The 17293-nt window shown below is 49.4% G+C and overlaps 1 protein-coding gene across 5 annotated transcripts; it reads left to right on the top strand.

Annotated features, from left to right (window-relative positions):
* The first annotated feature begins 4179 nt into the window (after positions 1 to 4179).
* Positions 4180 to 12382, top strand: CIMIP1 (ciliary microtubule inner protein 1). 5 transcript variants are annotated; one of them, XM_006748210.3, is made up of 4 exons: positions 4180 to 4255; positions 6178 to 6259; positions 7718 to 7819; positions 11746 to 12382. In XM_006748210.3, the coding sequence occupies exons 1-4, from the start codon at positions 4188 to 4190 to the stop codon at positions 11905 to 11907; spliced, it is 414 nt and encodes a 137-aa protein (XP_006748273.1). In that variant the 5' UTR covers positions 4180 to 4187; the 3' UTR covers positions 11908 to 12382. The 5 variants fall into 5 exon arrangements, 1 of the variants encoding a protein (XP_006748273.1); XR_014148932.1 differs by lacking the exons at positions 4180 to 4255; positions 6178 to 6259; positions 7718 to 7819 and adding an exon at positions 7842 to 7903 and having other exon boundaries at positions 11658 to 11909; XR_014148935.1 differs by lacking the exons at positions 4180 to 4255; positions 6178 to 6259; positions 7718 to 7819 and adding an exon at positions 7845 to 7903 and having other exon boundaries at positions 11746 to 11863.
* The last annotated feature ends 4911 nt before the right edge of the window (positions 12383 to 17293 follow it).

Here is a 17293-nt window from a genome sequence, read left to right as displayed (position 1 = left end):
CAGAGCTAGCATAATGGGGCTGTAAAGACTAGAACTTTTGAGTTCCTTAAACTCCGTGAAGCCATCAAATACCTTCCCTGCAAGTTGGCACTTGCAGCTCAAGCCTTCACGTCTTTGTTGTGCAGTAGGGGTAATAATCACCCACACTGCAAGAAAGGCACGCTGGCTGGCGGGGACGTTGGTTGCACAAAGCATTCTTTGGTTAAAAAAAAAAAAAACCATGCAATAAAAAAGAAAACTGTTTAAGCTTAAAAAGTAAAAAGAAGCAGTTGGCTCCAGTTGTTGAAATGTTTTATAAAGCAACAGCAAGATTAAAAAAAATAAAAAATAAACTGTCCCAGAATGCTGAGAGAGGGCCAAAAATATTAATATGCAGGAACACGGCAAACCTTCCGCAAGCTGCAAATATTTCCTTCGTCCCCCACGTCCAATCAGGAAGGATGGCTGTCCCTTTTCTCTCTCCGCTCTTCCTGTGTGAAATCTATGCTGAATAACACGTTTTCTGGAAGAATAAAACTCAAGTAGTAGGCGGAGAAAATCATGTCCGTCAGAGGTCCGTGAATGTCTTGTTTCAAATATCATAGGGAGGAGGCTTCCACCCCCAGAACCAGGAGAAGAGAGGAAGGATATCCATGAAACAAATTAAAACCCCACCACGGGAAATAAAAAATAAACAGGATTTCCTACATGCAAATGTACTCATTTGCTGAATATGGTATGCATACGAGCGAAGAAATTCACTGAGGGAAGGATGGTCAGATATGATGCAGGACGCCCAGCAAGATTTAATTTCAGAGAAACAACATGTAATTTGTTGGCCTAAGTACGGGCTGGTGTAAGTGTGCTCGGGGACGTTCAGATTTCGCCGGACATCCTGTATTGGCTGAACCTGGCAATCCTACTGACCTGGTGGGCCATGCTGGTGGCCGTGCTGATTGAAGACTGATCGTTCGCACCCTGATAGGACAGGGAGCCCGGGCTCTGGCTGAAGTGAGTCCCGTGCCCATGGCTCAGGAAGGTTGTTCGGGAGGCCCAGGCGGGGGGCCGCTCAGGACCTCACACCATCTGGGCCCTCCGTCAGCTTCAGCTGCCTGAAAGCAGTTTCAGGTGGAGGCACAGCAGGGCCAGAAACTTCCTCGCAAGACCACTCCTCACCTCGGAAAAGCCAGAGCTGGGCTTCTTCCCGACTATTATTTGCTGCTTAGATTGGACACCTGCGGCCAAGCCCAGCCGCCTGAAAATCATCCAGAGAGAGAAGGGCATCGTGACGGGTCCAAAGAGAGCGGAGGACCAGGGCACGTGGACGCCCCATCCTCCTGCAGGCCCTGCCCCTGTGGAGGAAGGACTGCCCCCCCAAACCCAGTGTTCATGCTCAGACGGGAGGCTTTCAAGTTTGCTTCAAATCCTTTCTCACCCACCAATTGTTGGAGCCAGTTTTCCCTTCCGCGAAACGGCCATGAAGGAATCCCTCTTCCAAGAAATTAGAGAATGTCGGCAGGCACCCAGCCAGGGCCCGGCGAAGGCTGGTGCCATGATGGTTCTGAGGCCTCAGGATGGCCCAAGGAGCCACCCCAGGTGAGTGCTCTCTTGCCTCTCAGGAAAGAAGGAATCCTGCCGTCCAGGCCAGGCCAGCAGCAATCCACAGCCTCTCCTTCAAAACTGACATCCTCAAGGAGCAAACCCCAGTTCCGCTCGGAGCCCCATTTCCATCTCCCCACACTGTCCCCCAAACCTTCTGTGCCTCGAGCTGAGACAGCCGATAGGCTACCCCTCGGGTGACACTCTCCATTGCTGGTGAGTGCCAACAGCTCCGACACCACGTGGAGCTTTTTATGTTTGCTCCCCCCCACCACCTCCCCAGCCTCCTAAGATCCCCACAAGTTCATTTGACAGATGAGGACACCGGCTCAGAGAGGTTAGCCAACTTGCCCAAGGTCCCCGAGATGGGACACAGCAGAGCAAGGCTTGAGGCCACATCCAGTCCCAAAGCTTGTGCTTTCAACCTCAAGACTCTCCCAATTTCTCATCCTGCCCCCCCCCCCCGGTGCCCCCTGTAGGTATCTCTGAGGAGAGTGGGCAGGACCAGAGAACTCTCACTATCCTTCCAAGCCCAAGTCACTCCTCACCCGCTCTGTGCCTCCCTGACTCAGCCAGGGGCATGCTCTCCATCTCCGCATCCTACTCTTACTCCATCTACCGCTACAAAATGAGGCCCTATCACCTGGTCCACATCCATGTCCCTACTCCACGGACTGCCCAGAAGGCATCGTGCTTGCTTTTCCATTTCTGTACCCATCCCACTTTCCAGGGGCGCCTCCAGCTGCAGCGGCCTCCTTAGTGTTCTCCGGACACCCCAGGCCCGTTCCAGCTCAGGATCTGAACTTCCCTCCTCCCTGGAACCTTGCAGGCCCCCCTCCCTCATCCAAGCTGTGCTCAAATGACCCATCCCTGGAGAGGTCTTTCCAGACCACCCACTCACACTAGTTCCTTCCATGCCGTTCAACCTTGAGCCTCCTTCCTGGTGTCAGCTGCTTTGTGGCTTGTGTCTCTCCCTGGCGTGAGCATGTGTGTGCGTTTGTTCACTTGCTTCCTTGTCTATCTTCCCTCCAGACACGCCGCCCCTCCCCCAGGGCGGGGGCAACGACTTAGCCGGTATCCCTCCTTCCTGGATCCCCAGGCACATCAGGGGAGCTCAGCAAACATTTATGGAATGAATGAACCCTCAGTGCTCAGCATATATAGACAGTCAGTAAATGAATTTATTCTTAATTAATCATTTTAACAGAATCATCTTGGAAGATTCCCAAGGGGGAAGCAGTCTTTGCCCCTCCTGCATGAGGGACCCTCCTCTCCCCGGCCATCCACTATTCACATTTCTTTCCAGGTCACTGACCCACTGTTGGAAGAATGGCAACCTCACAGAAAAGGCCAGAAAGAAAACCCTGGACCCACCTGGACACCTGTCCACCCTGTCCCAAACTGGCCATCCCACCAGCTTGCTCAGCCATGGGCATAGTGTGTTCTGTATTCATGAATCAACCTGTCCGCTCTCCTTCCAGCCCCTGCCTGTCCCCTCACTATTTTGGCTGAGTGGACAAAAGTGACCACCCCAATTTGGGGCCTTTACCCAGCACCTCCAACAGCCAAGAGAAGCATCACATGCCTTGGGTGTGGGGAGCATTGTTATAAGAAAATACAGCCTCCAAATAGCCCCATAAAGGCCCAAATCTGTTGACAAGGGAGGAAGGAGGTCAGGGAAAGGGAGGTAGGGAGACATGCCAGGGAGAATCACGGACACCTGTGCCCTCTCCGAGTGGCCTTGGTCATTATCTGGGAGATGACCCATTGGTCAGCAAAAGCATGCTGCCTCCCCTCACTCAGTCCCAGGAGGCTCTCATGGCTGCTCAGGCAGAAAAATGTCCCCCCGCCCCGTGCTGTCCATCCATTCAGTCAGTAGACCCATTTTCCAGTTCCAGGCCTAGGACAATGTGCAATGGTGGAAGCCTTTGGGTCAATAAGTCAGTCAACAAACGATTGAGCGCCCCAATTTTGAGGGGCCGGTGTTGATGGGCAGGAAGGAGTGTGTGGCTGTGGGGTCTGCAGGCCATCTTATCGGTGAGTTTCACTGGGGGATTGTTCTAAAGAGTGAATGCCAACAGACAGGCATGCATGTGTTCTCCCAAAGCCACGGACAGGAATACTCAGAGCAGCACCGCGGTGGCCAAAGTCTCGGGCCCCAAACCGGCGGCGGCAGGATGGAATCCTCCTCGGGAGTGGAGACGAACGGTGATTATTTCCTAATCCAGGCGGTGGCCGCAGGGGTGTGTTCTCTGTGACAGAATTCATGAAGCTTGGTACACCTCGGATGGGTACACGTGTCCGTTTGCACACTTGTCTCACATGTAGGCCTAAATTTTAAAGGGACCGGGGTGTTAGGTGTTGAGGTTTCCCCAGGGTTTCCCGCACAGGAGGGGGGCTACTGCCACGGGGGCCAGGCAGGTGGGCAGGGAGGAGGGCGAGGGGGCTCGGAGGCGGGCAGCAGGCGCACGGACGCTGCCCCACCCGGCGCCAGGTGCAGCGAGGCCTCCGCCTCCGCGTCCCGCGTTGCTGGGCAACCGGTCTCCCTGGCGACGCGAGACGCTGAGCCCGGGGCTGGTGCGTGCGGGCGCCCCTGAGACCTGAGCCCCATGGCGCAGAAACCTCTCAGCACCGCTGCGGCCGAGCGCATGAACCTCGTGGCCCAGGACGAGATCTGGTAATGTCCAGGATCCGGTCCCCCATGGGCTGGGCCGTTCCCACCTCAAGTGCACGCACCTGGCGGCCTCAGTTTCCCCTCCAAGTCCTGCAGGTGGTCGACCTCTGGGCGCGAGGACCGTGCGCTGGAGGTGGTCGGGGCAATGAGCTCAACCAGAAAGCCTTTCTTCCTTTTCTCTCAGGCACACCACTGAAGACGAAAGATATTACATCTGGCTTTACAACCATCTGCAGAGCTTTGCTTGTTGAGAGCCAACATGTTATTTTTAAGATTTACCGAAATGTATAAAAAGGAAAACAAAAATCTTAATATTTGTTCAATTTGAACGAGAGATAAATATGCTCTTTACATTCTCTCTTGAGTCTCCTGCTTTTTTAAATAGTAAGAAATTCTAACTTAAATCCTTTTTCTAAAAGATTTATGAAAAAATCCTTTTTCTAAAAGATTTATGTTGAGCAGACATTTGTAATGGATGTTTTTATTTGGCATTCTATTGAATTGCTAAATACACCATCTCTTTGAGGTTTTAACCAATATGGGAAGTTACTAATTTAGATGCAAGTAAGTAAAGTTTAGTAACAATAAAGCATAACTGCTTACCTCTTAAACTGAGTTATCCTATTTGCCATCTCTCAGATTTTTGCCATTTCCTTGTAAAACCTGTGTTAATCTCTTCATATTTTTCTTTAAACTGGCTTTGTTTCACTCAGATTTATTTTTATAGGAAACTTTATATCACTCTTGTCAATGGAAAGCCAGTATCATTTGGCATAAAATACACAACTATTAATTTTTGTAATCTTTGTCTTTATCTAAGTACCTCCTACTTGGCTCCTACAAAATCACCATAGCAGGTATGTTCTGTCCATTTAAAATGCCCCTTCCTCCCTTCTTCACCAGATGACTCCTATACATCCTTCAAGACCCAAATCATATGGCCCCTCCTATATGAAGAGAGCTGGTTCAACCCTTAGACTGTTCTTCTGTCCCATGTCCAAAGTGGCTATTGAGCCCTTAAAATATGACTGGTCCAAATTGGAATGAACTGTAAATGTGAAATACCTACGAGATTTCAAAGATTTCACACCCCCAAAAAGTAATATTAAAAATTAACTTCACCTGCTTACTTTCACCTTTTTTTTTTTTTTAGTGTGGCTGCTAGAAAATTGTTAATTATGTACGTGGCTCATATTTGAGGCTCACATTACATCTCCATTAGACTAGACTCTGCTTTAGATGCTCAGTGCCCAGGGCAAAAAGCTTGTTCAGGGGGGCCTCCAAAACTGTTGAGACACTGGGGGATGGGGGTGGGGGGCAGATATTGATTCCAAAATAGGAAGAGAAACTTGAAAATCAAAATGAACGAATGTTGAATTAGATGTTTGCAAAATGTGGCACACCAGCTCTCAACTAGTAGGTCATTATATATAAATGATATTTAATTGGAGCAAAAGCAGGGCCAGGATTAGGGCAGGATAGTGGGGCCCCTGGTGGGCAATATTTAAGGAAGGCTCCTTCTCAAGTTCATGCAAGTGAAGGCTCTGCACTTGCAGGAACCTGGAAGGAAGCACCCCCTTAAATTTTGTACCCCAGAAGCCTCACTCTCCCCACCTCACTCACCATACCAAAATGAGGAATCTCATCCCTAGATGGCCCCTCAGGCAGAGCCGGCCTCCAGTCCTGTCTTCTCCCCAGTGTGCCACCCAACCAGGACCTCTGGTTCTTTCGACACCTGCCTCCCTCACGGTCCCCAGCGACAGGGACTCTAGCTTATTCTGGCACCCAGCTCCCTTCCTGGCACAGTCATCATTCAGTCAATGTGCATTAAAAAAATGTAAAATGTTCCCCAGCGGATCCTTTTAGGGTTTGCTACTTTCACCTTTTTCAAATACTGTCCAGCACTTAGGAACTTTCTTTTTCAGGAAATACCGCCTAAAGGCTGAAACTGAAGCACGGCAAAACTGGGCCCAGAACTGGGGATTTTTAACAACCCCTCTCGAGGAGGTAAGTATAAATTTGATGAGCCCAGAAGTGATAGAATTGATTATTTCAAGGAGTAAACGATAAGGAAGCATATACTCCACAAGAATAAAGTTCGTGTTGCATACGAAGACCGCTAACTCTGAAACCTTTCTTTCATGAATTTATTGAGGACCTACTATGTGCCAGGTATCCTCCAGGCGCTGCATCTGAATCAGCTCATTTAATCCGCACAAGGAGCCTTGCGCAGAGGAGGGTGCTGTTTTATGCCCATTTTGTAAATTAGGAAATTGAGCTCAGAGAATTGCGAAGTCATACAGCTAACAAAAGGAGGCACCAAGGAGAGAAGCTGGTCTGTCTGATTCCAGAGCCTCTTGGCCTCAGACTGCCCATCTGTAAAAGGGATGAGAGTCCTCAGCTGCCTCCCTGGGCTATGGGGAAGTCTAGATGGGATGAGAAGTAGAAGCCAGGTGGATATACGAGGGATTACTGGGAAGATACTCTCGGTATTTTCCTAAGCCAGCTAGGTAACAAGAACAGGGAAAAGGGCCAGGTGTAATCAATAGGGAGTGGTAGGGATGTCCGCAGAAACCCCCGCCCCCATGCAGGGGGAGCCCCTCTCAGCCCAGCCGAAGGCTGAGCTTGCAGAGAGGATAACTCCATATTCCCATTGTTCAAGAGAGTCCAGAAATGCACATGTTTAAATGAGATCCGAGTCTAGAAGAGTGGCTCAGATGTATAAAACACCGTACAGATACCAAATGCCTATATGGGCTTCAGTGGGATGGTGGCCACCAGACTACAGCCTTTCAAACCACCTCCAGGACAGGACACCCAGAAGCCACATTTCTTTGGGGGGATGCAGAACCACGTGAGAATCCCATAATTCAAAACATTCATGATTCAAGGCAGCGTAACCCCATTTGTAATTCACCCCATCCTGCTAGCTTTGAAATTATGCCATTCTTAATGAGTTTTTTTTAATACTTACAGAGTTATACAACTTGAAATGTTATGCATAAAATGAGTCCTTATTAATATTAAATGCATAAAAAGTCTATATTAATATTCCTTATATGTAATTAAATTGTAATTTCATAGAGTTCGAAATTGTTTTAAAAATTAAAAGGGGAGTGGGGGCTCTCCTCTAATATTTTAAAGATTGGCCCTGAAACCTCGTTGGCAATTATTTATTTGAGTCTGTAACCTGTGAAGTTTTCTCAAATTATGACTCGGGAGTATAAATTAGCAGGTTGCCAAAGGTGGTAGGGGACACGGTGGTTGATCGCTGTATCCAGAGGCTGAGCGGCCCGAAGAGCCAGTCCCCGAACGGCCCCTAACTGTGTGATTGCACCACGCTCCCGAACGTTTCTCAGCGCGGCTTTGGTCTCCTGCAAAATGCGGTGTCCTGGGGGGACAATGCAGAGAAGGCTCCCACTAACCTCAGTCTGACGCTTCCCATCTCTGGGGATTATGTTGCAGTTGCTCAAGGGTGAAGAAAAACCCCCCACCCCAAAGCCTAAAATCGAGCTTCCCGAGCAGTTCCGCATCCGGCCCGTGACCCCAGTGGAGAAATACATCAAGGTTTGCAAAGTCATTTTGAATACTTGTTTTCCTAAGTAAGAAATAAGTGTGTTCACTCCAGGAGCACAAAGCCAACCACCAAAGGTAAGAACATAGTGGCAGCCGGCAGGTGGGAGGCCAGTTTCCACACCCTTCCTGAGCCCACAGGTAAGGAGCACATCGGGTTACTGGTCTCGACACAGGCAGGAGCCACAGCGTTCGGCCCTGCAGAAGCAGAGGGAAGCCAGGAGAATGAAGGGGTTGGTCCAGTCATTCAGCAGACATTTACAGGGACTGGGTGGGTAAAGGCCCGGGCTCTGGAGTCAGACCACTGAGACCCAAATCCTGCTCGACTGCTCACCTTCTGTGTGGTCTTGCACATGACTCGATCGCTCCATGTCTCCTTTTCCCCTGTATGGTGGGGGCTCACGAAAGCACCTACGTCAGCGAGTGGCATCAGGGTTCCGTGGGATAATGCCTGTGAAGGATCTGGAATGTTACCTGGCACTTTTAGAGAGCGCTAGGGACGGCTAGCTGTAAGTAGGCACCAGGTGCTGGGTTGGGTAAACAGTGGCAAACAAGAAGAGGAGACTCCAGCCCACAAGTCTGGTTTGGGGGGTGGGGAATTAGGGGGAGGCCACCGTGAAACAAGAAATTCAACAAAATTGGGGGTGTTTTTAAAAGATTTTATTTATTTATTTTAGAGAGAGAGCACGTGTGTGTGCACGAGAGAGAGAGAGAGCACGAGTGGGGGAGTCAGAGGGAGAGGGAGAAGTAGACTCCCCACTCAGCAGAGAGCCCAACATGGGACTTGATCCCAGGACCCCAGGATCATGACCTGAGCCAAAAGCAGATGCTTCACCAACTGAGCCACCCAGGTGCCCCCCAACAAAATTGCTATTTGCTATGCTAGATGCCATGGAGAAAAGAGACAGGTGAGGTTTTGGAGGGTAACAGGGGATGGGGGATCCAGCCCTGGAAAGGCTTTCCAGCCAAAGAGAGGAGCATGTACAAAGGCCCTGAGGCAGAACAATTTTGGTGTATTTCAGGAACAGCAAGGGATGCCGTGTGGCTGGAATTTAGTGAGCTGGGGGTGGGTCAGAGTGGGAAGGGAAGTGAGGTGGATGGAGAAGTGGGCACAGCCAGATCCCACTGGACCTCAGGGGCCAGAGGAAGGAGTTGAGCCCAGTCTGCAATGGGAAACAGAGCGGTGGCATGGTGAGGACTGCCTTTTTGAAAGATCCTTGTGGCTGCGGAGTGAGCGACGGGCAATCCCAGAGGGGAGAAGACTTAGATGGTCTTTCCACCTGAGACGAGTCAGCCGTGGACATGGGTCAGATGCCTCTAGAACCTGCCGAGCTGGGTATATCCCCAGGCCTCCCTTCATGGGTCCATCATTTTGGTCCTGGATTTTGCCCTCTGCCAGGCTACGGAGAAAGCAGCTCTGTGTCCTGATGCAAGAAGGGATGTAAACTCACATGGAAGGCAGCCAGGGGTGGGAGGAGTCAGGCTCTATGAATTTTCTTTTCCTGATGCTCTCGGGGTCAGACAGAGCAGCAGGTACAAGGTGAGTGCTCAGTGGGTGAGTGCTCAGTGGATGAGTGCTCAGTGGTGAGTGCTCAGTGGGTGTGCGTCTGATGGCTGAATGAATGAATACACTCCAGTGAGATATGTTGAAGTGTTTTCCCCCCGATTATCCAGCAATATAGATTCACTGATATTTTAGGAATACAACCAAATAATAAAATAAGGAGCGCCTGGGTGGCTCAGTTGGTTAAGTGTCTGCCTTCAGCTCAGGTCATGATCCCAGGGCCCTGGGATCGAGCCCCACATCAGGCTTCCTGCTCGGCGGGGAACCTGCTTCTCCCTCTCCCTCTGCTGCTCCCCCTGCTTGTGCTCTCTTGCTCTCTCTGTCAAATAAATAAATAAAATATTTAAAAATAATAATAATAATAATAAAATATCCATATATACCCTGACCGTGGTTAGCATTTTGGGGAGCTCCTTCTGGATGTTTCGCTATGCCTCCACCACCCCCAAAAAATTGCTAGTTCTTCTTATTGTGTCTTGGCTGCTCGCCATACTCAGTACTTTACATGGTCCTCTTATTTTCACCACAACCCTAGAAGGTAGGCATAATTACCGCCAAACCCATTTCGTCCTTGGGGAAACTAAAGCAGAGGGCCTGGGGGGACAACGACCTTGATCCAGGTGAGAAGAGCACTTGGCCCATTTCCTTCTGAATGTCCTTCCTTGCTGAAGAAATGGTCCCCTTCTTCCTCCTTCCCATCCCTTCTTTGGGTGGCTAGAACCTTTTAAAATCTATTTATTTTTAACAGGTATCCTATACCCCAAAATGCATGCCCTGAAAAGCCTCTTTCCTCCTCTGACTCTCAGTTTCCCAGGCACCCTTCCAGAGACCGGATAGGCACATGCAAGCGCGTTGTGTGGATCTTTAGTCTTTTTTCCTTTGTTGCACTAATTATGCCATATTTTATCTATTTTATGCACCTTTTTTTCTCTTAGCGGTTTATGTTCAACATGTCCCGTCTCAGAACATACAGGCCAGTCTCACCGTGTTAGACTGCCGTGTAGTATTCTCTCGTATTCCATCGTGCGCCACTGAGCGAGTCCCCTGCGGGTGACCTGCAGGCTGTGTCCGGTGATTTGCTATTACCCCAGGGCTGCAGTGAACCCCCACACCAACACTGGTGTGCACGCGCACAGATATGAGAATGTCTTAGGACAAGTGCCTGGGAGTACATTTCAGGTCAAAGGATGTTTGCATTTTCATTTTTGGTAGATAATTTCTCTGGTCACCCTTCACAGACAATGAACCCACTTGTTCTCCCGCAATGCCCTTGTTAACGGCGGTGTTTTCATCTCTCTGCCAACCTGGTGGATGAAAGGTGGCATTCCAGGGTGGTTTTCGATTGCATCTTCCTTATAAGTTGGAGGTGGACTTGAAAGCTAGTCTGTGTGTCCCAAGGGCCCGTCTGGACAGGCAAGGAAGAGCAGGCCCCTCCAGCATCTGTTGATGACCTTCCCTGAATGTGGCCTCTCAGGAGATTAATTTTAGCACTTCATCGAGAACATACATTTGCGGGCCTTGTGCGCAGGGGCAGCCAGCCCGCCAGGACCACCCTCCCCCCTCCCCCCGCCACCACCACCACCTCCTGGAGCACAGATCCCTTGAGCTGAGCACCGAACGCATAACCCCACGCATCTGAAACCGCTCTGTCTCAGTTCTCCTGTTAGAACAAATATTCCTCATGTTGTCGTCATTCAAATCACCCTGTAAAAGCAGAACAGAACATCATTTCAAATGGAAGGGGAGAAACAGCCTGAACATTTGCCCTCATTTTCCAAATATTTCAAGTCTGTCCAAGGAATTGACAAATGAAACTGTGTTTTTTTCATCTCAGACAGAACCTCATTTCCCTTTGGTTTTTAATTAAATTCCATTGCTTTTCATTCCCATGGTCCCCACAGTCTGGGGTGTGCGTGGGTGTGTATACACACACATATCATAAAGCCTTCCCATCAAAACCGGCAGATTTATAAGTGCCAGGATACCATCTGACAATATTGTTCTATATTTTATAAAGAGTGGTGTGAACTGTAGTATTTGATATTTCTACACCTTACTCTTTTTTCCCTTTTTGCTCTTTTGTCAAATGAAAATTATTTTACTGGAGGTTGTGAATTAACGTGTTAAGCATGACCAGATAAAGAAACACATTCGGTGTTCATGACTTTTGCAGGGAGAAGTGAGTCTCAGGGTCCAGGCGATTGGAGCGTGGTTACCTTGGGCGCACCTTGATCAGGGATATTTTCTTTCCTGTCTTTTCCCCATCAGGTCTCCCATGCCGATCCTGATGCCTCCATGGACAAGCCTCATGTCACTGTGGCCCCAGGTGGCTAAACCCCATGCCTTTCCATTCCAGATCCTTCCATCCCCCCCAATCCCGAAGACAACCCAGGGCTTCATCGGCTGGAGATCCGGGGTGCCTGGCCTGAACAAGTGTCTGGAGCACGATTATGAGATCAGAAGCTGCAAGGGGGCATATGCCAAAGAGCTAGGCTGGCCGAAGCAAGGCATCCACTGAGTCCAGACAGACTGCAGGCCCTGGGCAAGAGCGGGTTGACCCAACCACCAGGCACCCAGTGTCCATGCCCAGGAAGGGGGGCGCTCCCCCAGCAGATGGGGTTCCCCTCCACATTTGCTCAGCGGATGTTGCAAAGAACATGAAATAGCCCTTTGACTTTTTCAGTTCATCAGCCCTCCCTTCCAGAACATTCTCATCACACACTCATTCTTGGTTAATGTAATAAATAAGGCAAAATAGATGCTCTGATTTTTTTTTTTTATATACTTTGGGAATTCTAAGTATGGCTTTTTAAAAAACAACGTGATTTTATTTTAAAAACAAAATTTTGTCTAGGTCTTTTAATATTGCTTTCGATCCTGTACCTCTCACCACCTGTTTATGAGATTGTAGACCAGGAGTCTCTGCACCCAGACATTCCTGGGCCTGCTTTTCAGGAGGAACAGAGCACTTCAAGGATGCCTCAATTCTCCTTTCCCAGGATATTTGCAGTAAGTCAATAGCTTTAAAGGCAGAAATGAGCCCAAGATTTGCCACTGAGTATGGATTTCCAGGAGAGGATGGGTCTCCCAGGCTCTGTTAAAACCTGCCCCCCCCCTTACCTGCCCTGTCTCAGCACAGATGGCCGCCAAGCTGCCCAGCTAGGCCATTTTCCTTCCACCGTAGACATTTGACACTAACCCTGAGGTTTTGTTCCAGGTCCTACAAATGAGGGACAGACAAGAGGGTGGAAACTGGAGCATCCACTGGAGAGAGTGCCAGGGGAAAAGCCCGCATGCCCATAGCCCCTCCATCCAGACTAAGGAGCAAGAAAGCAGAGAGTTTGCTAGAAGCTGTGAAAGCTGGTTTGTGTAGGTTTCTCAGTAGCAGAGCTCGATGTCTTCTTCAGATCCACGGGCTGGGTTCCTTCCTGTGTTTGCTTGACTGGGGCCCAGGGGGACTTCTGTAGGGTGCAATCCACCCACAAAGCCCATCCACCCAAACTTTTCCTATTCACCTTCCTATCCAGGTGTGGATAGATGTGCTTTACAATCCAAGAATCCCTCATCTAGAACCTTCCCCCAACCCTGAGCACTGCCCTCTCTAGCAGGCTTCTACATGGATTCCATGATGTTGAGGGCACAAGATACCAGGGGGACAGAAATCCTACTGAATCTGGGCTATCCCCTGCAAGGGGGGCTCAGAGCCTCTAAATCCTAGAAGCCCCCTGCAGAAGAGCCCCTCGTGTTCAGAGATGTTATTCTCTGTAAAGTCTGCAGAACGTGATTTGAGTGAGCAGCCTTCTTACTGCACCGTGCTGGCTGCAGACGCCTTCAAAGCAGGCTACTCAGGTACGAAGAACGGAGCCACGTAGCAAAACTTACGCCCGGCCATCTAGTTGGCTCTCTGTTCCCCCACAGCCCTCCTCCAACCCAGGTTTCCCCTGGAAGAGCCAGAACACAAGAGAAGCAGCCACCTCAGGAAGCCTTGTTAGTCCCTCTGAGCGGGGCGCCCACACTAAGCACCTGCCACAGGGGCCACCACGGCCACCAAGAAATCCTACAGTCATCATGGCTCAGATCCCACCTGCCACCTACAGACCACACATTTGAAGGAGAAATGTCACAGCTCTTTAGTTTCTGAGAAAAAGAGAAGCAAGGTATTAGGGGTTGAATTGTGTCCCCCCCGCCCCAGAAAAGATATGTCGAGTCCTAACTTCCTGTACCTGTGAATGTGACCCAAAATAGAAAATAGGGTCATTGCAGATGTAATTAGTTGAACTGAAATGCGGTCATCCTGGAGGAGGGTGGGCCCTTAATCCAATATGATTGGTGGCCTTATAGGAAGAGGAGACGGATGACCATGTGAAGAACAAACACGCAGGGAAGGAGGCCACCAGGTAACAGGGACAGAAACTGGAGTAACGTGTCTACAAACCAAGAAGGGCAAGGATTGCTGGCAGGAAGAAGCCAGGAAGAGGCAAAGAAGAGTTCTATCCTACATGTGTCAGAGGGAGCACAGCCCTGCTGACACCGTGACTGTGGACTTCCAGACTCTTCTGTTCCTCTAAGGTACCCGGTTGGGTCCTTTGGTGTGCAGGCCAGGAGATGAGGACAGTAGAGAGCACATGGTGCCCCCTCCCTTCCTCCCCTGCCCAGAAAACACCCTCCTCCGAGCATATGTCTCTCTCACTGGTCTTGACCCAGGCCGTGTCTCCGTGAGAATGAGTCACGTGGCCCATTCAACTCTGAAGCTGTTTCCAGTCACCCAGATGTTTAGCCTGGTGTAGACTAAACAACGCGATGCTTGGCCAAGCCCATTCCTTTGCAAACCTAATGTTTTGGCATCTTGGTGATCACTGCAGGCAACGCATCTGCTCTTGAAGAAACCCAGGTCGTTTATTGGGATCAGATGCCACGACCATGGCTGAGCGGAGCAATCACCCGGCCCACCAGGATCGCGGCTCCGTCTGACTGCCAGGCAGGAGACAGCAAACACCTGTGGGCTGGGATGAGCTGCCGAGGGCACGTGTTGCCTTTTGTTCTAATTCCTCCTCATAAAGCGAATCTGAGAGTCATCTTCCATTGTGTGCACGCCCATAATTGTTTGGCAGCAAAAAAGATGGGCTCCCTTGACCTGTCTTGACTCCTGCAGGCATCCCGACCACACCTGGACAGGGATTCACCACGCCCGATCCGACTCCTCTGAAACTTGCTGGTGTGACTTTAATTCTGATTTTAACCGGCTGGTCTATGTCGACTGGCAGCCTGACTTTAGCGAGACCGGTCAGCCGATACTGTCGACAGAAAATGCCCCGGGCGGAGCTGAGCAGGCGAACCCCCCACATGGACAGTCGAACCTCCAGACAGACCAGAAGTCAGGGCTGGAAAGGTTTTCAAGGCTGGCCCGCCTCTCACGTCCCCTGGGTACTAGTGGAAGCAACGGGCACATCCATACCCACGTCACATCCGTCCGACTCCAGTTTCTCGGAGGAAGAAACATCTGAGAGATCAACCCTTGGGCACGGTGGATGGGAATGCCCACTGGTGCAGCCACTGTGGAAACAGTGTGGAGGTACCTCGAAATTTAAAAATAGAACTGCCGTATGACCCAGCAACCCCACTTCTGACGATAAAGCCAAGGGAAACAAAATCTCCATCTCAGAGATATCTGCACCCCCATGTTGATTGTAGTATACATTATAATATCCGAGATGTGGAAACATCCTAAGTGTCCATCATCAGATGAAAGGATAAAGAAGATGTGATGTGTACTTATATACGCCATTTGCAACAACATGGATGGACCTTGAGGGCATCACGCTAAGTGACATAAGTCAGACAGAGGAAGACAAATACTGTAGGATCTCAATTCTATGTGGAATCTAAAGGAACTAAACTCATTGAAACAGAGAACAGATTGGTGGTTGTCAGGGAGAGAATGGGTAAAGGGAGTCAAAACATATAAACTTCCGGTTATAAAATAAATACATTATGGGGATGTCATGTACAGCACAGTGACTAGGAGTTCTAAAAATTTCTTTTAAAAAAGAGGGAGAGGGGCGCCTGGGTGGCTTAGTCGTTAAGCATCTGTCTTCGGCTCAGGTCATGATCCCGGGGTCCTGGAATCGAGCCCCGCATCGGGCTCCCTGCTCCGCGGGAAGCCTGCTTCTCCCTCTCCCACTCCCCCTGCTTGTGTTCCCTCTCTCGCTGCGTCTCTCTCTGTCAAATAAATAAATAAATAAATAATCTGAAAAAGAGGGAGAGACTCAAAGTCTGAAGACGCACACACTCTTTGGGCAATGAGAACACAAAGACATTTCCATTTCTAGGGAACTATTTGATGCTTTTTGTTACTCCTTAATTTAAGTGAAGCTTTACTGCAAGTTTATGGACGTGTGTTTAATGCCCCTTAAATTACTTCTACTTAACATATCCAAGTACAAATTCTTCTTCATCCTTTTCACGTATCAGTACACAGACAGGTTGGGGCACCTGGGTGGCTCAGTCGTTGGGTGTCTGCCTTCGGCTCGGGTCGTGATCCTGGGGTCCCAGGATCGAGCCCCGTCTCGGGCTCCCTGCTCGGCCAGAAGCCTGCTCCTCGCTCTCCCACTCTCCCTGCTTGTGGTCCTGCTCTTGCTACCTCTCTCTCTGTCAAATAAATAAATAAAATCTTAAAAAAAAAATACACAGGTTTTATAAACGAACAACACCTTGAAAACCTCGGTTGGTGGGTTTTTCTCTGCCTCCAATAATTTATTTACCAACTAACCACATGTGTGTTTTATTTTAAGGAGTAAAAAGGGGCAATATTTCAGTGGGTATCAGACTCCACTGGCCTGACCCTCCCCACTCCCACCGCGCCCCCTGGCCTCTGTCTGACCTAAGCAATTGGGGCTGCTCTTGTGGGTTCATCCCACAGCACAAATGTTCAGTCAACAGCCCCATTTGAGAATCTAAGTGGACAACGCTCCACAATTCAATTACCCTGGACGGTTTCAAACTTGACATTTAATCTATGGAAATCAACTCTTTGTGGGTGTCCAAATGGGCTCATAAATGTCACCACACACTGTAAAATACCACAACATTTCCAAGGTCAAGGCGAGGCTGGTGAACTTGTGTCCACAATGCTGGAATACATCACAGCAATGAACCTCCAGATGGGCCTCGGTCTAACTGAGTGGCCTCTGAAGGATGCAAAACATAATTGGGCTGGGGACTCAGAATGGATTCTGTCACAAGCATATCTCAGTCCAAGACAAATTAGCAACTCCAACGTTTGAGTTACAAGAGAATTGCATGATCAAATAAAATAGGACTACTAGGAAACACGGCTCTTGTTGTTACACGTTCAAGTACACCTGAGTATAACGGCCCCTGTGCGCGGGGCTTCCAGGTCCAAAGCCTGGGACCAAAGCCTGTTTGAGAATTTAGGACTTTGTGGATTTCAGGTAATGCATGTACTGTGTATCACATAACCCCTCTGGCAAGGCCTGGGGCAGCTCCACAAAATTAAATCCATGAATATTTTTGTAGCAAAACTTAGGAATATTCACACCTGGGTGGTTCAGGCGGTGAAGCACCCAACTCTTGGTTTCGGCTCAGGTCATGATCTCGGGGTCCTGGGATCGAGCCCCGCCTCGGGCTCCACATTTAGCAGAGAGTCTGCTTGTCCCTCTCCCTCTGCTCCTCCCCATGCTCTATCTCTAAAATACATAAATAAATTAAAATTAAAATTAAAATTAAAAAGGATACTCACATGGAATCAAGACTCTAAGGAGCCAGTTCTCAGTTAGGTTAAGGTTTTTGCCACCAAATCAGCTTTGCTATCAAACTACTGCTGCTGGCAATGTCCACAATAGCCAAACTGTGGAAAGAGCCAAGATGTCCATCAACAGATGAAT

The sequence above is a fragment of the Leptonychotes weddellii genome, chromosome 10, assembly GCF_054177405.1.
Source record: "Leptonychotes weddellii isolate Sample4059 chromosome 10, ASM5417740v2, whole genome shotgun sequence".
Classification (NCBI taxonomy): Eukaryota; Metazoa; Chordata; class Mammalia; order Carnivora; family Phocidae; genus Leptonychotes; species Leptonychotes weddellii.
The sequence above is the reverse complement of the archived record's forward strand: the minus strand, read 5'-3'. Positions and strand labels throughout refer to the sequence as shown.